The 22,625-nt window shown below is 53.6% G+C and overlaps 2 protein-coding genes across 8 annotated transcripts; both read left to right on the plus strand.

Moving 5' to 3' along the window:
- Window positions 1–799: 799 nt before the first annotated feature.
- On the plus strand, window positions 800–8,598 carry C26H1orf116 (chromosome 26 C1orf116 homolog). 2 transcript variants are annotated; one of them, XM_039565523.1, is made up of 5 exons: window positions 800–1,738; window positions 1,852–1,928; window positions 4,668–4,774; window positions 6,096–6,258; window positions 6,657–8,598. In XM_039565523.1, the coding sequence occupies exons 1-5, from the start codon at window positions 1,713–1,715 to the stop codon at window positions 7,802–7,804; spliced, it is 1,521 nt and encodes a 506-aa protein (XP_039421457.1). In that variant the 5' UTR covers window positions 800–1,712; the 3' UTR covers window positions 7,805–8,598. The 2 variants fall into 2 exon arrangements, with proteins under 2 accessions (XP_039421457.1, XP_039421458.1); XM_039565524.1 differs by lacking the exon at window positions 1,852–1,928 and having other exon boundaries at window positions 1,065–1,738.
- Window positions 8,599–10,527: 1,929 nt separating this feature from the next.
- Window positions 10,528–22,191, plus strand: LOC104692510 (polymeric immunoglobulin receptor-like). 6 transcript variants are annotated; one of them, XM_019288781.3, is made up of 10 exons: window positions 10,528–14,133; window positions 15,982–16,089; window positions 16,653–16,994; window positions 17,426–17,755; window positions 17,829–18,158; window positions 18,717–18,939; window positions 20,027–20,139; window positions 20,766–20,904; window positions 21,316–21,361; window positions 21,939–22,191. In XM_019288781.3, exons 2-10 carry the CDS (start codon window positions 16,053–16,055, stop codon window positions 22,002–22,004), a joined length of 1,626 nt encoding a protein of 541 aa, XP_019144326.2. In that variant the 5' UTR covers window positions 10,528–14,133; window positions 15,982–16,052; the 3' UTR covers window positions 22,005–22,191. The 6 variants fall into 6 exon arrangements, with proteins under 6 accessions (XP_019144326.2, XP_019144327.2, XP_019144331.2 ...); XM_019288782.3 differs by having other exon boundaries at window positions 16,650–16,994; window positions 20,766–20,900; window positions 21,939–21,973; XM_019288780.3 differs by having other exon boundaries at window positions 10,529–14,133; window positions 16,650–16,994.
- The last annotated feature ends 434 nt before the right edge of the window (window positions 22,192–22,625 follow it).

Below are 22,625 nucleotides of genomic sequence, written 5' to 3' on the forward strand. Positions count from 1 at the left end.
TCAGCACCGGGTACAACTCGACAAAACCCGCATGGCTCTAAAGCTTCCATTTAAAATTAAAATTAATTCAGAATCAAACCCACTCCATTAATTAATTTCACATTTAAACTCTGTTTAAACTGCTGCACCATCCAGCACAACTCCCGAAGCACTGGCACCAATCCTGCCCTCAATCCCTGGCTGTCAGCGCTCCGGCTGCTCCCGACGTGCTGCATCCCCATCCCTCAGCTGCTGCAGGCCAGCGTGGGAGAGCAGGAAGGGCTGGGGCTGGCTGGGGCTGGCAGCAGCCTCTGGTTCGTTGATTTGCTCCCCAGCACGTTCCCTTCTGGAACAGCACTCGGCTGGGCTCGGCACCGCCGGTGGGAGCCTCGACGCTTCCCGGCTCATCTGCTTTCCCTCCATCTTCCTGTGACTTTCATTAGCTCCACTTCCCTGTTCTGTGGAGCAGGGAACATGTGTGGCAACACAGACTTTTGCTACAAATACAAATCTAAAAAAAATAAAAATCATTGTAGCATAGAAATGTGAATGAATCCCGCAGCTGTGTCAGCCCTGGAAATTCCCTGCGGGGTGTTTGTAGATGTTCAGTGAGCAGCACCTTGTCAAGCAGGTACAAGTCCGTGCTGTGTGTGGGGAATGGCCAAAGTGTTGTTTATCAGCTGGAAAAGCTCTGATTTTAGTAACAGAGCCCGAAGTCAGTCATAAGGAGGCATGGCTGCTGCCTCCCTGCCCTGCAGCACCACCCGGGCTGGGGGTCGGTGTCACCCTGCGCAGGGTGGGCGAATCTGGGCCCCTCTTTGGAAGAGGCAGCAGAGGTGGTACCCTGGGGCTCAGAGTGGGAGATGCTGCTGAAGGAAATGCCTGGCAGAGTTTCTGAGAAGGTGTCATCAGGGTGAAGATGAGTGTGGTGGGCATCTTGGGGGGCTTTAGCTTTCACCAGAGCTCCAGGAACTGACCTCAAGCTGCCTGGGGAAGGAGTCCCCAGCACTGGAAGGAGCTTGCAGAGGGTTTTGGTGCCAGCAGGGAATGGTGCCAACTGGGGCAAAAGCAGCTGCAGGTCGGGACAGGCAGAAGGAGCCTTGGAGCTGCGCAGACCTGGGCACCCCATCCTGCAGCACGTAAATAGATCTGTGCTGAAGCTTCCCTTCCAAAACACTTTCTGCCTGTCTTCACAACCTCCTTCCTTTGCAGGCAGCAAACTTTTGGCCTCTGGGAAGCTGTGGTGAAATGCAAGTCCCTACCTGTCCTAGCCCAGGCTGTGTTTTCAGAGCCGAGGAGGAGCCAGCTCCTACCCCGAGCTGCGGGATCCCTGCACAAACCACCTGAGAGAAGAAACCTGTTGTGGGTGACGCGTTCCTGGGCGCAAACGCCCAGCCGGGGACGTAATTATTGTGTGCAAGGCTCGGGTCAGGGCTCGGCTCGGCTGCTCCGGTGTCAGCGAGCAGCTATGCGGCAGAACAGGATGTCGGATTAAGGAGTCTCCGGCGAAACCCGTGCCGAGGACAGCAGAGGACAGCAGGGAAGTGAGGGAGCTGGGTGGTACCGAGCAGAGCTGCCCGCAGCTCCCGGGCACTGCCAGCTCACACCCAGCGCTGGCAGCGCAGCAGCCACGACCCAGCGCTCTGGGGCATGGCACGGACGGGTTTTAGGGGCTCAGCCACGCCGTGACCCCAGCCTGGAGCAGGAGGAAAGGTGCCTTGCAGGGCTGCAGGATGAATTTCGCTCGCCCTGGCTGCAGGTGAGGGGCCAGGGATCGCCTGTCAGGACGTACCTGCGAGCAGCCACGGGCCCGGCACAGCCTTATCTGCAGCGGGAGCAGAGTTAATGTGTAACCTGGCTGTGTTTGCTTAGCCCAGAAAAGCAAAGAAGTCCTGGGACAGGCACGGCTGGGACAAGGAATTGGGCAGCACGGAACGACGGACGGCCTGGTAAAAACAACGAAACGGATTAATAATCATTTGTGTTCCTGCTTGTCCTTTGCTTTCTGTGCTTTTCGTGCTGGACGGGCTGCGGGTGAAGGGCTGGGGGGCTCTGGGTACCTGCAGGGCTCTGCTTTGGAGGGGTGAAATGCAGTGGGGGATTCACCAGCGAAGCTGGATGAGGTGGTTTGAAGGTGGTGGTGGTGGTGGAGGAAAGCTGGGGAAAGCTGTGCCCAGGACAGCAAACAGCTCAGGCAGCTGCTGGGGCGCTTCATTCTTGTCCAGAGAGGAGGAAATGCGGATCTGCCACCGTCCCCTTTGCCCCTGAGGTGCGATCCATCCCCTGGGCTGCTCAGGAGCAGGTGCCTGCAAAGGGGGATTTGCTTCGGGTTGTGTTTGGGGTGGCCGGACAAAGCCAGGGGCAGCAAGGGTCCGGCTGCTCTGCCCCAGGCAGCAAAACCGAGGTGTTTTAACCCGGGATGGAGAGCTTGGGGTGGTGCTGGCTGAAAGAAAGTAGCCTCTTGTCTAAAGCAATTAGCATTAATTGCTACCCAGCACCTCTTTGATGGCTCCGTGGGCTTTCAAAGGACAGTTATGAGAACGGCCACAAGAGCTGAGGGACCTGGCCTTTGGATTTAGATTAAAAAAACTTCTTCCAAATATATTTTTAGTGGGGGAAGAGATCAACACCGTTGAAACCCAGCTATAAAACAGCTTTTTGAGTACTGCGTCTTTTAAATCAAATGCTCAGTTGCGTTTTTAATTCGTGGCTCTTACTCACGAAAAGAAGGAACTGAAATCCTTCTGAATCATTAAAACTGGGGAGTTTCAACACTGATTTTTCCCCTTTCCCAAGCTGGATGAGTGTGCTGGAGCCGTAATCACATCAGAGAACTAAGGGGCAGGAAAAGGAACTTCTTGTTTCAGAGCAGATCCTCTGCAGCACCCGGCGGGCTCAGGCTGAACTTTGCCTCCCGTGAGCCGGGGCTCGGTGGATGCCAAAGCCTTGGCGGCTGCTTTAGGTCCCTGCAAATGCTGTTTGAATGAGAGGAAATTCATTCTTTAACGGCCTGGTGGTGGTGGGGATCCTCATGGTGGAAATGCCTCCCTGCTGGCCCCAAGCAGCTGCACACTCAACTTCCAGCAAGGCTTTCACTTCCCCAGGAGGGTTTTGCTGTCTGAAATTTGGGAGGGAGGCAGCCAGGAGCACTGCAACAACCATGGTCAAGCCTCCTGCTACTTAGGAGTCAATATAAATCTATAAATCTAGTTTTGATATAAATCTAAATTTCACACTGTGGATGTTCAAGTGCACAGCAAAACCCTGCAGAGGCCTGAAGTCTCCCAAGCTCAGCTCTGCTTCCTGACAGCTCAAATCCCTGGCCATGAAGTGATCTGAATTCAAAGAATCCAGGGAACTGCTGTTCCAAAGCCACCCCTTACTGCAACGTCATTTAAGCAGTAAATAATGCAAAGCTGAGACTGAAATATTAAAATCCTCCTGCGTGGAAGGATTAGATCTGTCAGGGTGTGGGTGTTGAAATCTGATTTTTGCGGCATATTCCAATTACAGAGGAATTCTTTCAGGGTCTAACGCTCTGAACAAGCAGCCAGTTCTGCTCACTTATCGCTGGATCTAATTCCCTGATCCTGCTACAAGAAATAAAAGCAGCAGTGTGTTCCTGCCTGCAGGTTACAGCACAAAGGGCTCCTCTGTCTTCTGAGGAGCAAATCCTCTCGCGTGGGTCCGTGTGTCTTGGAGGGGGTGTTGGTGTTTGTTTTGCTGCTCCCTTTTGCCTCCACAGCCCAGTTCCCTCCCCAGGAACGGGGTGGTGCATGTGGAGGGAACTAACTGGTGGTGCCAGGAAATTTCGGAAGCTCAGTGCTTTGCATCCATCAGTAATGACACCTTCCGTGGGCGCTCAGCCTCTCTCTGCGGGCAGCAGAGCTCTGTGCAGGGATAACTGTCCCCTGTGCCACGTGGGCCCCTGCCCTGCCCCTGTCACGGTGTTGGACCGTGACCCAAGTTGGACCCTGAACCCAAGTTCAGGGTGTTTGTCAGGCAGCTGCTGCCACACTGGGGTCCCACTGGTGATGGGGGGTCCGGGCTGCATCCAGAGGAGCATCAGGGGGACCCTGCTGTGAGCAGGGGGGACATTGAGGGGCTGCTTGAACCCCCCTGGAGCAGCCTGAGCACAGCCCCAGCCTGCCCTGCTCCCCACGGGCTGCGCCAGCCGTGTGCCCAAACACACCCAGGCGTGCCCCAAAGGCCGGGGACACCTCCCCAGGGCCCCCAAGGAAGGGCGGCAGAGGAAGCTCCTGACAGAGCGAGGATGTGAGTAACCAGCAGCACTTGGGGCCAGCTCGTTCTCAAGTTCAAGCTGCAGGGCTGGCACAGGGTGTGGCGGAGGAAAGAGGTCCCATGAGTCGGGGCTGGGGCTGGTGCTGGGATCTCTGAGGCTGAGCTGGGCTTGCAGCTTCTGCCTTTGCCTTACCCACCCCTCTGAGGTGATTAGAGAGCCACCAACACAAGCTGGCTGTGCAGAGATGACCCTATTCCAAATTATTTTGGGGAAAACTTCAAAGATTATTTTAAAAAGCCCAGCTGTGCCTTCTCCTGGAGACAGCAGCCTAAGATGGAGCACATTTCCTCCACCCAGCAGCATCAGAGCCTGCCTGTCCTCCCTCCCAGCGTGCTTGAGTCAGCCCCGGGAGAATCTCACAACTTAATGCTTCTCCTTTCTCCAGCCACCAGGGCAGCCCGTGCTATGCCTAGGAAGGAGCTGGGGATGGCTGGCTGCAGCTCCGGCAGCTGTGACAGCATGGTCAGCACAGCTTCCGACCACTCACAGCGGGTGAGTAACCCTGGGGTGCCCGGCCCAGCTCGCCCCTCTGAGCTGAGCAAGGGTTTGGGGCAGATCTCAGTTCAAATCCGCTCTCCATCGGTGCTTCGGGAGCCCCTGGAGGCCCTGAGCCAGCACCAGGACCAGATGAGTTCCTGCCCCAGAGCACTCGCAGCCTTCCCAAGCTGCCACGTGTGTGGCAGCAGCCGGGAGCCTTTGCTGCTGCAGGGTCTGCTCTGGGCCAGGCTGGGATCCGTGCCAGCGGCTCCTGTGCTGCCAGGGGTGCGGGGCAGACCCTTGGGTAACTGGGTCACACTGGCTCCGAGGAGAGTGACTTCACCTGGAGGAGACAGCGAGCTGAGCTCCTCCTGCCTGGCAGAGAGGAATGCCCCAGTTAAGGCAGAGATGAGTGTGGGCCATGGGTGTAGATGTGTCATTTTTCACTATCTCTCCGTTCAAGCTCGTTTGTCTCCCAACGCCGATTCCAAGATTGATGCACTAATTACATCCTGCCTTGCTGGGAGCATAATTGATATGTGTGAGAGCAGCGCTCAGTCCTGGCAGGTTTTCCATTTGATGTATTGCAAACCAGAACCAAACCCTCTGAATGTAATAGGGATGGAAAAACTGGTTGTGATAGTGCACAGTAAAAGATTTGGATAAGGTGCCTCTGCAAAACAACTCCACCTGGGATGATTCCTGCCCCGTGCTTGTTGATCTGATGCACATTCCATCCTGTCCTGCGCTTCATTTTGTTCATGACAGATTGCAGGAATCACCTTGATATCTGATGTTGCAATATCACATCTCCTGGTACTCAAAATACAACAAAAATTAAGCAGCTCTTGCTGAGGTGTGAATGGGAGAACAAGGAGAATTCATCACCTGCACAGAAACCTTCAGTATTTATGGTGTTTTCTAAGCATTAATAGAAGTGTCTGTACCTACAGTTCTGTCACCCATCTGTTCACATTTCACAGTAATTTAAAGAACTGAAAGTAAGAGGCCAAGTTCCCAAGTTAAGAATAATCCACCTCCTGACCCACAGAGTAGGGTAATATAAAAAAAGGCTTTAAGTATACATATATTTCCTATTTTAGAGGAGGTTGTCTGGTTTTCTGGAGCTGTAAATACTCATCATTGAACAGCCACTGGCCAAGCAGCTGCCACAGGCTCTCCAAACTACCCAGACATTAAACAGTATAAAGTTATATGTATATAAAAAGTTATATAAAGTTACATATATATATATATATATATATATATATATATATAAAAGAGAATAAAGTAAACCTCTCTTTCTTACCTGCACTGCTTCATCTTCTTTCTCCAGAGTGACAACAGCTATGACTATTTATCTGTGGAAGAGAAAGAGTGTTTGATGTTCCTAGAAGAAACCATTGGCTCCCTGGATGCAGAGGGAGACAGCGGGGTCTCCACGGACGACACCGACTACGGGGAGCCCTCCAAGCCCAGGAAGGGCCCTGTGCCCCGGGGTAAGCTGGAAACCCTTGTGCAGCTTGGCTGTGCCAAGGGAATGTCCTTGGCAGGGAGGGAGTGCCCTGGGTCGACAAGGCACAGGTGGTCCCCATCACACTGCAGTAGCCACACGAGTCGGGCACCATCTGTGCCCTCCTGGTTCTCACAGGCGGGTGTGGAGCAAAGGCAGCAGAACCGCGGGGCACAGCATCTGTGCTCATGGTCTGAATGGGCTCACACAGGCTCACAAGGCTTTGTCAGGCCCAAAGGATCCGGTTTCCCCAGCAGGGATGGATCGGTGGAGTCAGGGGAGCCCTGGGTGCCCGTCCTGAGCCGTGGCTGTGCGGGCCCAGCAGGGGTGAGGGGTGTTCTGTGGCCCTGTGCTGTGCGTGACTTCATCTCCCTCTCTTCCCAGATTTGGGCAATGGGGCTCCAAGCAGAGATCAGCAGTGTGGGGCTGAACAGAGGAGTGGTAAAAGCGTCTCTGCCTCCTCCAGCTCGGCTCCAGCAGCTGCTCCAAGCCCAGGTTATTCCAGTCTCCCGAGGAACAACCCTGCAGCAAATGGAGCTTCTGGCAGCAAAGGAAGTGTCCACACAGTGCCAGCAGGAAAACCTGCACAGGAGGTGCCCAAGGAGGGCAGGCTGGACCAAGCCAACACAGGAAGCCACATGAAGTCCGTGATCATCCAACCGCCAGACCCCTTCCAGGATGACCTGGAGTGGTCACGCAGCCCTCGCTCAGATGCCAAAGGGGAGGCGGCCAAGGAGACCAAGACTTGGACTTCGTGGGGCCACCCGGGGAAATCCACACTGGAGGAGGCCCCTCAGGACCACGATGCCAAGCGTGGGCCTCCAACTGCCCCCAAACCACGGAAATTGCCACCAAACATCATCCTGAAAACCAGCAGGAACAGCCCCGTGCCGCTGGCCACAGAGCACAACCAGAAGGTAAAAGCAGCACCTCCACCCTCAGCCACCTCTCACCCCAGCCCTGCCAGCGACAGCACTGCTGAAAAGGGGAATTCTGGGCACCTCGACCCCAAGGAGAAGGAGAAAGCCCGACGGGAAGCACTGGAGAAGCTGGGACTGTCCCAGGACAGGAGGGAGCCCAGCGCCCACCTCCATCCCCACCCCAGCGAGATGCCGCTCCCCATCCCTGGGCAGCCTGCGGAGGGCTCCGTGCCGGGGATCCGGCAGATGGCCTTCAAATCCAACACCCTGGAGCGCTCCGGGGTGGGGCTGGGCAGCTCCATCAGCAGCACCAAGGAGCAGAACGCCAAGAGCAGCAGCAGCTCCCTGGGCAAGATGTCCTTCATCGAGCGCCTGGCCCCCAGCTTCCTCCGCAGCGGCCGCCCCCGGCCCGCCTCCCTCGGGGCAGGGAAGGACTTTACCGGCCTGAAGGAGCAGGAGGAGCAGGACAAGAGCAGCAAGAGGAGATCCCACCCTCTGCCCAGCTTCCCCAGGCCGCCCCGCTCCGCTGTGAGCGTGAAGATCTCCCCGAAGGGCGCGGCCGACGAGAACCGGCGCGAGGCGCTCAAGAAGTTGGGGCTGCTGAAGGAATAGCTCACGGGGCTGGTGGAAAAGGGGCTTTTCACCCCAAATCCAGCGGCCTTCACTGCCTGGCCTCGGCCATGAGCATTTTCTGCTGCCACCTCCTGCCCCAGCACCTCGGGAGTGCTGTGGGAGCTTCACGCCAAATAAAGGAGCGCCGCGTGTACAGAGTATTTTGTATAGAGCAGATGTATATGAGCTATTTATACAAAGCATCTCTCAGCATGGACGGGGTGGAGTCTCCTGCAAGGGCTTTAATGCATTTGGGGATTCATCAAAACAGGGAAGCCATGGAATTAGGGATTTGGCGTATTTTCAAAGGGGTTGCCTATGGATAAAGCGTCTCTGGGAAGAACTGCCGGACTTTCCTGCTCCTTTAGGACTTTTTTGGGGGTTTTTTTTATTAATTTTATCACAGCCTCTGAGGCCTGAGCACTCACCTGCCACATGAAAGTGCCTCCCAAAACCACCACTGCCTGCTGGAGGGGCTGGAGGGCTGCACAGACATCCCACTGCTTCCTGTGCCATGCTCTGCTCTCCCATCCAGCCCTGACCACCCGAATCCAGCAGCTGGAAGACTTTGAACTGCAGGGAGGGGACAGCTAAGGAGGCAAGAGGCTGTGCTGGTGTCAGATCCAGGAGTGCTGCCAAAATGGGACAGATGCAAAGCTGGGACAGCCCCAACTCCTTCCCTTCTGAGCTGTCCTGGCACCTCTCAGGCCCGGCTGATGCTGCCAACACCTCGCTGCTCACCTTGGGGAACAGAGGTGGTTTGTGTTCCTAATAAACCCGTGTGTGATCAGAAAGTGCCGTGTGCTACAGATTTATGTCACAGTCAGGTAAATCTAAATGCTGGAGTTGTAAAACAAAGAGTTCTGAGACAAAGGATGAGCCAGGTCAGGTCTGTCCCACCTATGACATGGAATCATTTTATCAGCACAGGCAAAGTCTTCCATGGAGCCACCTGGGACACTGGAAGGTGGCCCTGCCTGTGACAAGGGGTGGAACAAGGAGAGCTTTAAGGTCCTTCCCAACCCAAACTGTTCCATGATTTTGTGATTCCCAGCTCTCCCTGCAAGCCCAAAGAGGGAGTGTGGAATTCCCGCTGCTCCCGTGTTTGCTGGCAGGCTCGAAGCAGCCTGATGTGCAGCCAGGCAGCAGCAGAAGTTCCGCCCAGCCCTGAGCTCCTCGGGCTGGGGACTTTCAAGTGCAAATGGTTGGATTTAAAGGCAGCAAGAGCACCGTGTAGAGAGGAGATGCCAGGGTAAGCACTGAGTGAAAGGGTCAGCCAAGCTCCTGCCTGGGTGAAAGGTGCATTTTCATCCCTGTGCTCCTCTCCTCTGACCACTCTGTCTCACCCAGGGCTGATTCCAGCTATTTAATGCTCTGTCTGACTGCTCAGCACCTGCATGATGCAAGTCCCAAGGGAAATCTCACCTTGTTTATCTACTGAGAAGGGAGGGGAGCATTAAGGACTCTCTCAAAACATTTTTGACCTGAAACAGAACCTAAACATTTCTTAAAACCAGATTGTTTTGGAAACAAAAGGTTTCTCTTCCAGTCCTTGGCTTTAGTCAGAACCATTGTGTGCCGGTGCCATGAAAGCTGAGTTCTGTTCAGATTTCCAAGGAGGAATCTCAAAGATATTCCAAAGATCGCTTATCAGCCTGTGATATGGTGATCTTCACAAACAGGAGCTGTGCACGCTGGTATGAAATGGAAACAAAAGAGAATAAATTAAAACAGCCACAGAGCAGCAGGGTCATTCCTCTGGGAATGAACTCCACATTTCTGTGCCTCTCCTGCTGCTGCTGCCAGATCCTCTGGGCTGAATCGCTCACCACGGGCAAGCCCCGTTCCAAGAGCAGGCGTTGCTGTTTAATCCTGCGAAGAGAATACGGAATTTTACCTGCTGGATCTGTCGGTAGCCCTTAGAAACCGAGCTGTTTATGCCCAGGGGCCAGGACCTTATGCAAGAGCAGGCCCGTGACTGTGCCTGGTGCCACCCAGAGCCGAGCCCTGCTGCTGACAGAGGGATCCTGCCCCTGCCGCTGCCGCTGCCCCTGCCCCTGCCCCTGCTCCTGCCCCTGCCCCTGCCCCTGCCCCTGCTGCTGCCCCTGCCCCTGCCCCTGCCGCTGCCGCTGCCCCTGCCCCTGCCACTGCCCCTGCCCCTGCCCCTGCCGCTGCCCCTGCCCCTGCACCTGCCCCTGCTCCTGCCCCTGCTGCTGCCCCTGCCCCTGCCCCTGCCCCTGCCGCTGCCCCTGCCCCTGCCCCTGCCCCTGCCCCTGCCCCTGCCCCTGCTCCTGCCCCTGCCCCTGCCCCTGCCCCTGCCCCTGCTCCTGCCCCTGCCCCTGCCCCTGCTCCTGCCCCTGCCCCTGCCCCTGCTGCTGCCCCTGCCCCTGCCCCTGCCCCTGACCCTGCCCCTGCCCCTGCTCCTGCTCCTGCCCCTGCTCCTGCCCCTGCCCCTGCCCCTGCTCCTGCCCCTGCCCCTGCTGCTGCCCCTGCTCCTGCCCCTGCCGCTGCCCCTGCCCCTGCCCCTGCCCCTGCTCCTGCCCCTGCCCCTGCCGCTGCCCCTGCCCCTGCCCCTGCCCCTGCCCCTGCTCCTGCCCCTGCCCCTGCCCCTGCTGCTGTTCCTGCTGGGAGCGCGGCCACCTCAGCTCCACCTGGAGCACCTGGCAGTGGCTTCCTGCAGCCCAGCTGCTCCTTTTGCCTCCTGCTGCCGGCGAGTTTGCTGATGTACAGGTTTGCATCAGGCTGGCCAGCCCCAGAGGAATTCAGTGAATTGCTCAGCTACAAGCGAGTGTTTCCCTGCTTCCCCCGAGTGCAGCTCACCAGGCATCGGTGCATTCCTCAGGTTCTTTCTGTGGGTCAGCACCATCCCCCCCCCGTGCACACCTTCCGTGTGCGGGGGCGAAGCGGTGCAGTTCTGCTCTAGGGTGCCCTCCCCTCCCCTCCTCTCGACACAGAGCAGCTCCAGTGCTGCCTGTTTGGAGAGGGATTAAAAGCCTGGCTGTGGGTTTTGTCAGCCTGAGCCTGTTTGGTATTCACAGAGTGTCCTGGAAAGGTGCTGGTGCTGCAAGGTCAGCGATGGAAACGACTGAGTGCAGCTTAGTGCTGCAAGCAGTTAATTAACATCAGTAAATTGTTTGGTGCGATTGCCTCCACGGGTCAGGCCCTCTCTCTAAAGAAAGCCTGCGTTAGTTTGGAAATTAAATTGCCTGTAAGGAACAAGGGCACTCGCTTTGTCATCAGCATAAAATCATGGAATGGTTTGGGTTGGAAGGGACCTTAAAAGTCATCCAGTTCCACCCACCTCCCACCATCCCAGGTTGCTCCAAGTCTGGGTGGGGGACAAAGCAAGAACACAAACAAAATCTACCCCCAGGTTCAGCCAGAGCCCAGTAGAGCTCCTGGGTTCTGGTCTGGGGACCCCCAAAATCAGACTTCGTACTTTGGCAGGGGGTGGAATGAGACGATCTTTAGGGTCCCTTCCAACCCAAACCATTCCATGAATCTAATTCTGGGCATATTTGACTCAATTTGTGCCCAGAAGGCAAAATCCCAGCAGAGCCCAGACACAAAACAGCCACGAAGAGAGATCGCAGCCTTGCAGAAGCAACAAGTCTCAGAAGAGTTGGTGAATGTACCCTCAGTGTCTTCATGCAGATTATCCAGACTGAGTTTATGTGGCAAAACAATGTTAAAAACAACAAAGAAAACGCCCAGCTTTGCATTTTGCACGGAATATTCATCTAATTCCTAACTATCAGTCCCACCCTGGCTCAGACGTGTCATTTCCATGTCTACATGAGCCTGTCAAGACCTACTGGCCCAACTGAAACATCCTTGTGCACATCTTTCATTACAAAGATCAAATTCAGGAGCAGTGGCTGGTGGAATTCTGGCGGTGTCAGGGATCATCAGCTGCACAGGCCACAGCAGGAATCATTTGTGTTGGTTAATAACAGCCCTTGTGCCTCTGGGGCGGCGTCAGGGGAGCCTTGGGGCTGAGAGGTGGGGAAGGAGGGTTGGAGGCTGCTGAACCGAGCAGGAAAACACCAAACCTGGGCTCCAGGATCAAGCTGGGCTTGCTCCAGCTCTGTGGGAGATGGCTGGAGATGTCTGCGGCTTTTTGACCACATTCCAGCATGGTTTGGGCAATAATCAGCAGCCGAGGCTCTGCCCTTCCCCACGTGGAGGGAAGGACCCTCTCCAACTCCACCAGGCTTCTCTCCATTATCTTTTTTCTCTTTTTTTGCCCCTGGCCTTTGTTTCTAATGGAATTGTAAATGGAAAAAGGCCAAAGCTCGTCACTGCAGCTCCCAGCCGAGCAGGGCTTGGCCCCACAGATCCAACAACCTGCAAAGAGGAGCCCGGCCAGAGGCATTCCAGCCTTTTACTGCTGTGCCAAAGCAAGCAGGGTTTACTGGTTTGGGTTTGCTTTCCTCTGTTTGCCGGCAGTGCAAAGTTACCCGATAATATCTTAAACCAGAACTAGACCCGGTGCTCCTCGTTCCTGCTCTTAAAACCCGGTGGGTTCAGGCAAGGATGGATCACGCTGGCAGGGCAGCGAGTGAGGATCTCCACTTCCCGAGAGCTCAGCTCGTTTTTTCCAAACACCCTCGGATTTGGAAGTCCAGGAAGAGACAGAGAGGGGCAGTGTTGTTCCTTGCAGACGGGTTTATGTGCAGCAGTGAAATCCCCGGCTGGTTCCAAGCAGGAGTTTAATCATTAACCGGGCACCGTGGAGCAGGCGGGGGTTGTTATCATTCATTAATTACAGCTCTGAGCGCGGGCAGGCCGTGCTGAGGTGCTGACAGGGATGGAGATCTGCACAGGGATGGAGCACACGGGATGGAGCCTCTGCCTGTCCCGGTGCTCCTCCCGGGGAGAGGATTCCCCCTCCAGCTCGGGCTTGCCAGAGGAAGGAAGAGGAATTTCCTTTACAGGCACAGCCCGGAAGAATAAATTCTAAGAACTGTAACTCTCCTTTAGCAGTGGAAGGTGCGAGGCAGCGGTGCTGCCCCAGGAGGGTCTCCCGTAATTCCGTGGTTCTGTGATTCTCCAAAACAACACTGAGTACTCCTGAGGGGGTCCCACCATCACCTGTATCCAATTTCTTGCTCGCACAAGGCCAGTCCTGTTGCTTTGCTGCTGGCATGGCAATAAATGCCCTCAGACAGAGCAGTTCTGCCAGAGCCCAGCCAAGAGTGGGGAATTTATGGGGCAGGTTTGGTAGGAAGCACAACAATTGCTGCAACAGAAGCAATCATATCATGATTAACGGCACAAAACTGCTCGATGGAGATTTATCTTCAGCCAGGGAGATTCCAAAGTGCTCCAATGATTGTGTTACACAGAAAACAACCTGCTCTTCACTCCCTGGCTGACCCAAGAGGGGAAAATCAAGACCTTGGACTTGAGAACAAAGTGGTTCCTCTAAATCTCCCTCTGAACCCGTCACACTCCTCACACAGGGAATGTTGTCCTGCAGATCCTGGGACACAGGGAGTGCTGGAGCCAGCCCCCGAGTGCCACAGGTGGGTTCTTGCTTGCAGCCCATCATTTTTGATTGAAGGCAAAGCAGACCAAAGCCCCTGGCAATAACTGACCTGCCTCCATGGTTTGAAGCTATCAGCACATCCACACTTCTCTCAGTTACCGGGGTCATGCAGAAGAGGAATTGTGTTTATGTTCCATCTTCAGACCCTGTGAGCTGAACCCACCTCGTTCACATTTCGGGGCCTGGTTTGTGACAAAAATTGAAGCAGAAGCCATCTTTTTGACCCTAAAACAGGATCAAAACACAGACATGAGCTCAGTTAAGGTCCATTCAAACCACAGATGTTTGAGGAACCTTTCACAAAGTTCTTGATGTGAAGTTCTGCCTGGAAGTGGCTAACACCGTTTCACTCCAGCTCTCTGGGAACAGGTGCTCCATATTAAAGCATTCTGTCTGCAGAGCAGGGGAATTCCTCTCAAACTCTGCGGTTTCTGCTCCTGACCCCTTTTTCCCCCTTCTGTGATGTCACCACATCCCTATATAGCTAAAAAAGACCATTTTTGGGTCCCATCCTCACTACATTGGTGGCACCTCTGCTACTCCCCTGAGCATTTTGCCCATCTCCAGCTTGCTCAGCAATGCACATCAAGACCTCAGAAGATTTTTAGTGCACCCATTTTAAACTCTGCACATCAATATATGAAAAAAAGAATTAAACATCAAGAGAAAAGCAAAGGCAGACTGAGCTGCCGGCTGCAAAAACAACTTTATTAAACTCAATTCAAGCTGGAGGCAGAGGAGGAGAAAATTCCCAGCACCAGAAGCATCACAATCTAAGGTAGGTGAGCCTCAATTTGCCCAAAAACACTGGTTTTTGGAGAACAGTGCTGTTGTAGAGTGATTATAGGAGATAGCTTGAGAGATTTCACCATAGAATGTAACAGTTCTGAAATTTAACATAATTATTTCTATAAAAAATAAAGGTAGTGATTTAAGGTGATTTTTCTCCCCACTGTGGCTTTATTATTTTTTTCTTTTTAAAGCTATAAATTAAATTACTGTCCTTTTTGGCCAAGAACACCCAAAAAAATGATGTGGACAAGGTAAAATGCATCCCAGTTATGGATGGTGGAAGGATAATGGTTTAATCAGATCCTATAAACATTTTCACAATGTAAGACTGAAATAAAGACAGGAAAAAACCAACCACGCGTGGTTTACTCCTGGGATTTCTCCAGCTCTTTCTTGTCGCTTTCTGCTTTATATTTAATGCCTATTTGCCGGTTAAAAATGTTAAAAAACACCTCCTTGCCTGAAAACTAACATTAAATGAGATTAAGATGGAGCTGAGGGTTCTGTCCTGCAGACCACAAGTGAGGAAAAGAGGGAGTGCACTGCTGGACATCAGAAAAGATTAAATAAGCATAGGGATCATATTTTTACTGATTTCTTGATGAAAAAAAAGGCCATTCAGCTCTCCCAGGGCATTCTTGTTAGCTCCCCCTTGCTTCAAGTCCTCCGGTCTGGTGGGAATTTATGACATTGAGTGAAAATCCCCATTTTTCAAGCCACCCCACTGTGGGCTGGGGTGAGGGAGCTGCTGAGGCTCTGCTGAGCCCTCTGCCCCAGGCGAGCAGAGCTGGGGGGACCTGAGCTGCCTCCCCTGCCCCAGAAACAGGAGAAACCTGGGGGGAAGCGCCCGGTGAGGATCCTGGGCCAGCAGGACCCCCCAGGCTGCGCCCAGCGGGGAAGGGGCATTTCTGCAGCCCTGCCCCACACTTCCCTCAGCAGAGGGGAGGCAGAGCTGGGTGTCTGCAAGCTGGGGAGGTGCCCAGTGTCTCCAGCACGGGCTGTGCAAGGGACTGGTTGTGCTGGTTTGGGCTGAGCCGTGGCACTGGTGCGAGGCTGGGCTCGTCTCCCACCCTCTGCAGCCCACGAGCAGTGGGGTTTGTGGGCATCCAGCCCAGGACTCAGCCCAGCAGGAATGAGGCTCCTTATGGCTTTACGAGTTTCCTTGTTCACGTTCCCTGAGTGCTTTGAAGAGCTCCCAACGCTTGAACAAGTGTGAAATAAACCACGGGGTTTGCACTCGCCGAGGTTTGGGCAGGGCTGGGGACGAGGCAAACCTCAGACAAAGAATTCCAGAGCAAACGCTGCAGTGAGCCAAAGTTTTTAATTCAAACAAGGAAGTCATCCCTGTCTTCAACAGGAACAGCCAGGCACTGTTTGTGTTCGGATCTGGAAAGGGGCAACAGCAATCTGTGCAAAGATAAATGGCAGGGAATAAAAATTAAAAAGGGGGATGATTGGAGGGGGGGACAGGAGATGTTTAAGGGTGTTGGCATCCCTGAGATCTGCAGCTTCTCCTCCTGTTTCTTGGGATGAAAAAAAAGAGAAGGGAGAAGGGAGAAGGGAGAAGGGAAGGCTCGGTGCCGCAGCAGGTCCCTCACACATCTTTTGGCCGTCACTGCCCCCTCATTGCCAGCGATGCCTTTAGCAACCGCCCCATCCCCACAGGGTTCAAAGCAGGAGGGAGAGATATGCAGAGCACCATTAGCACCTTTTTTCCTTTTAAAATTCCCCTATTTTTGGCCTAGGACAGGTCAGAGTCTCGGAGCCACCGCCCTGCCCTGAGCAGAGCAATCCAGTGGCTGCCACAATCTCTCTCTTTTGTTTGATAATGCAGAAATCAGCAAAATCCCGTCCCCAGCGTGAGATTTGTGAAGTTGGCCGAGGGAACACTCGGGAGGGCTGGACATGGTGCTTCTCTTCCTTTTAGCAGCTCTGCTGCAAGGTGAGTCACCGCGTCCTCAGCCCCTGATAAGAGCAGGTAAAGCTGGAACCGGGGACACAGGCTGTGCTCTTCTGGCTAAATCCTGCCTTGGACACCAAACACCTCCACCTGCAGTGTGCAAACCAGTCCAGACACCCCCCTGCCCAGTCCAAATCTGCAGAGAGCCAGCAGATTGTGGGAAGTGCTGGGAGAAGAATCCCAGCTCTCCTGCAGCATCCACAGGAAGACGGAGGTTGTCAGATCAGGCAGAGTTTGCAAATGCCAGAGGTTTTTCCCATTAATTTCTGCCCTTGGCCTTTTAACTCCAGGGCTGGGAGGAGTCTAGAGTGTCCTGTAAGGAGCATCGAGGGTCCCCCCTCTGTGCCAGTGGCTCTGTGACACCAGTGCCCCTCAGGTGGGTAAAGTGGCACTCGGGGTGGGTAACACAGCACATCCAAAGTAGATTTCCTGAGCCAGATGTCCCCTGGTGCCACTCAGAACCACAGCCCTGCCTCAAAGGAGCAATGCTGGGTCCTCCTGGTTGTCTCTGAGTAACCAAAACCTTCTGTTTCTGTCCCCAGAAGAGCCCGTTTCCAGCAGCCTGTACGGCTCCAGGTTTTTGACAGGAGGGCTCGGAGGCTCCATCACCCACCAGTGCTTCTACTCCCCCACCCCAGCCAACAAATACGAGCGGAAATTTTGGTGCAAAATGGCAGCGACCGGGGTCTGCTACACCATCATCTCCTCCAGCAGCTACACCTCGAGCGAGTACCGGGGCAGGGTGGCCCTGGGGGACACCCCCCAGAACGGCACCTTCACCGTGACCATGACAGGGCTGAGGAGCAGCGACGCGGGCACCTACAGGTGTGGCATTGGCAGCACCAACGACGGGCTCTACGTCAGCCTCAACCTGACGGTTCTGGCAGGTAGGATTCTCTCCTGGGAGAGGTTTGGGGTCATCGACACGCAGCAGGCGCCTCATCTTTTTCTGTTAACCAGATGTTTGTAATTGTGGGGTGTAAAAGCACCCAGATTGGGCAAAAGGTATGTAAATGTGGAAGGAAACCCTCTCCTGGCTGTTGGAAACCCAGGTTTGGAGATTCTGGGGAAGGGCACAGAGGAAATGTCTGAGTGAACGGGTTTTGGAGAAGTAAAGGAAATAACTGATGGGTTTTTAGGGTGTGAGGTATGTGTGTGCAGATATTTTTCAGTTATTATAAGCTAAAAAGATGAATCTTTATTATCCTGGAGCAGAGCTCAGGAACATGGCCTGAGAGAATTTGTAGAGCCAAAAGGATGGGGCAGGTTTTTGGGGGTTCTGCGAGCTGACAGTCCCTGTCCTGCTCTCTCCCTACAGATGCCATGGTGGCAAAGCCAACCCAGCTCATCCGAGGGGAGCTCCGTGGCTCTGTCACTGTCCTGTGCCCCTCTGGGGACACCCGAGGTGACAAGAAGAGGTTCTGGTGCAAAGTGGGCAGGAGCAGCTGCGGTCTCATCGCCAGCTCCGATGGCTATGTGGACAGGAGGTACCAAGGCCGAATCCTTATCACCCCTCAGGAGAGCTCTGGGGCTTTCAAAGTCCTGATGAATGACCTAAAGAAGGAAGACTCGGGTTTGTACCTGTGTGGGACACAAGGACTGAGGGGTCAGGAGAGCCCACAGGAGGTGGTTCTGCAGGTGGCCACAGGTAGGACAGGGCATGGGGGGTTCACAGCGCTGGGTGAGGGGCATGAAATGCTAATTCTGTCCCTCCCTTGCAGCCTCCACCATTCCCAGGAGACCCAAATTCTTCAGCGGCACAGTCGGGGGCTCGCTGTCCTTCCAGTGCCACCACGACCCCAAGGGGACCTACGAGAAGAAGTATCTGTGCAGGTGGAAGGGAGGGAGCTGCCCGGTGCTGCTGGATGACGAGGGATTCGTGCTGGAGTCCTACAAAGGGCGGATACAAATCTCCAGCAGTGACCCCGAGCGCGGGACCTACACGGTGGTGCTGAGGCAGCTGGGGGAGGAGGACGCAGGGTGGTACTGGTGTGGGGCCAGGAGTGGGCACGAAGAGCTCACGGCCTCCCTGAAGCTGCTCATCCACAAGGGTAGGTGGTGGCAGGGCCTGGGTGATCCCCAAACCATTCCACACCAGGAGAAAGCAGCAGCTCTACATTTTCCCCTCAGTTATTAGAGAGCAGCTGAGGTGATGGTGAAGGTTATCAGGAGTGTGAGAGCTGAGCTTTCGGAGGAAATCTGATGGGTTTGGATTATATTATCGATTGTTTATGATGCAAACGCCCTGGGATCTGACATCCTGGTCCTGGCACGTGCAGCACAGAGACGTGTTTGGCTCTGAAGATAAGCTGAAGGTTATCTTGCAGTTTGAGAAACTGCAGAGTGTAAATACACAGGTCCATGGAACTGCTCCTCTGGCAACGGCAGAAAGAGCGGGGTTAAAGCAGGAATGGTTGCCAGGTATTAAGGTTTTCATTAGAACTCCCAGGCTGCTTTCTGTAGGACTCCAAGGAACACAGAAATGCCTGAGTCTGGTGTTTTTTCACATGAGATGCAAGGTGAAATGTGTAAATCTTCAGTAAATCTAACAAACCCGTTGCCTCTGCAAGAAGGTGGGTATTAAAGCCTCAAAATAATGTTCTGTGCAGAAATCTGCTCCTCACGAGACCCAGGAACAGCCCCTCCTGTGAGACCCTCATCAGCAAGTCCTGCTGCCCACAGCACACCCAGGCATGGGAGCATCACAGACCTGATGGGCACTGTCCCCAAGGGCACCACGATGGGCACTGTCCCCAAGGGCAGCAGCACCCTGCTGCCCACTGCCACCCCGGGCACCGCTGCAACCTCCCCAGGTGAAACCTTCCAGGAGAGGTGAGTCCTCAGCCACATCCTTGGTGTTTTACAACCTGTGCCCCATTCCCCGGAGCCCTGTGGAAGTTGTGCACAGCTGAAAACACCTCCAGGAGACACGAGAAGCTGGAGAAGGTGAGGTTGCCTCATGTCCATGCACACTTTGAACTTGCCTCCAACCCGCCTGTGGAGCAGGTGCCAGAGTCAACAGCTGTGCTCCTGCCTGGTTCCCTGTGCTCAGGACGGAGACAGGACCTTGGGAAGCGTTGCTGAGCTTGAGCAATAGCCCTGGTGAATGTGCAGCTGCTGCAGAGCTCAGTGCACCTTCCCCAGCCCCGCAGCAGCCAGGAGCCCACGGGCAGTGCTGGGTGCTCACCGCTGTGTCAGGACTGAGCTTTGGGCAAGGTCCCTCAAAAGGCTGGGAGCGTTTTGGCCAGGAGTCATTCCAGGTTGTTCTCCACACCGGTGGCTGTGTCTCACCCCAGTGCAGACGGTTTCCCGGTGGATTTGCCTCCTGTGCTCCCTGTGAGCAGCTCCAGCCCTTCTCCCCCCGCTGTGGCCACCAGCCAGCCCTGCTGAGGGGATCTGGTGCAGATGCACCAGGTACTGCAGGATCAGCCAGACCCAACCTGGGCAAAGCCCACAAATCCAGTTCAATATTGAGATGGGCACCTCGGATTTGCATCCAACCCCCTGAGCCCCAGCATGGGAAGCCCCATCCTCCCCATCCCCAGCTTCCCCCAAGCCACATTTCCCTGCCATCCTGACAGAAAGAGGAGGGAAGACACCTTCCAAAAACGTGAGGGTTGTAACAACTCGCCAAAAGGACGGATCTCTTGCGAATTTGTATTGTGCAAACAGCTCATTTTCCTCTGGAGGGGCTAATTCAGCTGGCAGCACTAACCCCACACAGCAGCTGCAGGAATCACTCCCTCATAAGCCAAGCTCCAGATTGAATGATTTCAGCTCTCCTTGACTCTGTTGACTTTTCTTTGATTCAGACAGAGTTTAAAACTCCTTGAATACCCTTTAGTGTGACAACAACCACCTGCATGAACCACGAAGGTGAATCCAAACCCAGTTTAATCCTGGTGGTTCATCTCCCCAGCTCCTCGGGGGAATCACGGCTGCTCCCAGTTGTGTTACCAGCTCTGCTTTTGCTGATTTGCGTCGCCATCACCATCCTCACCCTGGCCAAAATCAAGCTTCTAAAGAAGCCAGGTAAGCTGGCCAGGCAACACTTTTTGGGGCTGCAGTGGTTGTTTTGCAAGGGCTGGAGTCTGACCCGTGGAATATTTCCATCTCTCAGACACGTGTCCGCTCTGCAGCCCGACAGCGCGGCTGGACCTGCAAGCAAAGTCCTTGAGAAGTTGTTTGGTTTTGTCTTAAATGTGCTCAAACACAAAACAAATGAAGGAAATGGGAATCCTGGAGCCCTGCTGAAAGCAAGGCTGGGTTTTGTGTGTAGAAGATTGATGGCCCCGTGACTGATAGAAAATCCTGAAGGGAGGGACCTGTGTGGTGCGAGTGGCTTCACTCTGGGCAGCTTCTGGGGCCAAATCCAGCTCATTCAGTGCAGAGCTGACAAAGACAGGCCCAAAAAATCCCTTCTAATGACTGATCTGCAAAGATACGTGCACCTATCTTAATCCAGACCATATTATACCCATAGAAATAAATTTAGGGACAAAAAACCTTCAGCGATGACAGCGGTGAGGGGAAACACATTTTTCACAAGAAGGAAACTGTGAAATGATGGCCTAATTTGGGGTCTGGCAGGCTGGAATACTTAAAGAGGAGCGAGTGGGGGTGTTCCCTGCGGTGCATCCGTGTGTTTTGTTTTAAAGGAGAAGCAGGAAGCACCACCGGGAGCCTGGAGCCAGCTTCGGCCCGTGCTGGGCTGAGTCCTGGAAGGGAGGAAAGGATGGAGGAGAACCCGAGCCCAGGAGAAGTGCAGGAGTTCAGGATGGGCTCTGGCAAATGTAGGTGGGTGTTTGCTGGGGCTGGCACTGCAAGTGTCGTCTCCCTTGGTAGGAGAGAAGAAACCCAAATTTTAAGCGGGGAATTCGTGGCTCTCCACAGGAGAGGCACCAGGTTTGCAGTCCAGGAAAGACAATCCACAGTCCAAGAATCCCATTCTGCTGCCAAACTCTTGCCTTTACTCCTTACCAAGAAAAGTTAAGCCATGGATTTCAAAAGACTTGGATTAAATCCTGTATAAAGTTTATTTATTGTAGGGCTGATTGTAATTTTTAATTGCAAGCACTAAAGCTGTTATCGCTCTTCCTGCCTATTTCAGTAAATTCTGATTGCTTATCACCTTTCTCAGTATTACACAGAAGAAATTATTGTTCACTGTGTTGCAACCATGTCATTCTTTTTTGTTTTATTGCGCAGGACAATCTCTGCTATCCTTGGGAATATCAGGATGACCAGCTTCTGTGTAAGAGTCTGTCTCAGACTGTTGATGCTTTTCAGAGAAAATCTGCAAAAATCATCTGAGCAAATATTTGAAAGTGTATCTAACCCGTAGGAATTCGTATCAGTGAAAAGGACTCCACTGGAAAAAAAAAAAATAGTGGAATAGTGGCTCAGAAATTTGGTGATTTCACATTCTCATTATGATGCACTCAGAGCCAAAAGGGGCCTTCTGGTCCTGAATATAAAGACTGGAAAGGAAAAAGTGTGTCCCCCCTAAAACCTTGAAAATAAACTCTTAGTGTTCCGTGAAAAACTCCTAAAAATGAGAATGAAACCCAGAAATTATTTGTGCCTTTTGCTCGCAGATGTCTGGGTTGGGGTAAAGCCTGGGAGAATTCTCTTAAGCTGAGCAGGAGGGTGACTCCAGAAGTCCCCTCTGACCTGGGTTTCTCCAGCTTTCTGTTCTCAGAACCCCCTAAAATATCACTTAAAATACCAAGTTTGGCATAAACCCAGAAACCCCTATGGAATCACTTCTGCAAATACCACAGAGAGGCAGTGCCAGGTCACAGCTTCTCTTCTGTTTCATTATTTTACAGCTGCCCTATGGGGAAAAGTTACTTTTCGAGGTGCCTGATGAAGACTGGAGCCAGAACCTTCTGTGAAAGCCCCATGTACCCGAGCTGGGAATTTTCCCTATGGAAAGCCAGGGCAGAGCTATAAAATGCCAAGCCCCCAACAGCTCCCATTGCTCTGCTCAGCACCCAAATCCCCTTAACTGAGAGCTGAACCCCCAGACTGCCCAAATTGCTCCGTGTTTTGCACAAGAGAGAATAAAATTATGCACCTGAACCCGGCTATTTGGGGGTTATTTCCCTGAGGGAAAGGTAAAGCTGGGGAGGGGTGGGGAGGGAAGGATCTTTGTGGCTTCAGGGTTGCTCAGTGGGAGGCAAAATATCGGAGAATCATGGAGTGGTTTGGGTTGGAAGGGACCAGGTTGCTCAAAAAATGAGAATTTTCTGGTTTGTTTTTTTTGATTCTGATCCATGGAGTCATTTTCCAACACATAAACCACGTCTGATTTCAGTTTCTCAGACACCCACATTCCCAAGTGCTATTTTTCCTTCACCTCTTCTGCAGGGATATCCACAGCTTCAAAACCAGATCAGCTTCAGCCCAAGCACAGCCCAGCCCCGAGCAGCAGCGTGGGTTTTACACTCAGATCATGGTTCATGCTGCAATCTGCACTCCCCAAATAAAAGCAATCCGAAGGTTGTTTGTTTTCT

Source organism: Corvus cornix, chromosome 26 (genome assembly GCF_000738735.6).
Source record: "Corvus cornix cornix isolate S_Up_H32 chromosome 26, ASM73873v5, whole genome shotgun sequence".
Taxonomy (NCBI): Eukaryota; Metazoa; Chordata; class Aves; order Passeriformes; family Corvidae; genus Corvus; species Corvus cornix.

Bases quoted from the DNA above. Each gene is read 5' to 3' on its own strand.
- C26H1orf116 (XM_039565523.1), top strand. From the start codon at position 1,713: ATGAATTTCGCTCGCCCTGGCTGCAG. The intron at 1,929-4,667 runs GTAAAAACAACG...TCCTTTCTCCAG, and splicing joins ACGGAACGACGGACGGCCTG to CCACCAGGGCAGCCCGTGCT. The intron at 4,775-6,095 runs GTGAGTAACCCT...TTCTTTCTCCAG, and splicing joins CTTCCGACCACTCACAGCGG to AGTGACAACAGCTATGACTA.
- LOC104692510 (XM_019288780.3), top strand. From the start codon at position 16,053: ATGGTGCTTCTCTTCCTTTTAGCAGCTCTGCTGCAAG. The intron at 16,995-17,425 runs GTAGGATTCTCT...CTCTCCCTACAG, and splicing joins CAACCTGACGGTTCTGGCAG to ATGCCATGGTGGCAAAGCCA. The intron at 20,905-21,315 runs GTGGGTGTTTGC...TTTATTGCGCAG, and splicing joins ATGGGCTCTGGCAAATGTAG to GACAATCTCTGCTATCCTTG.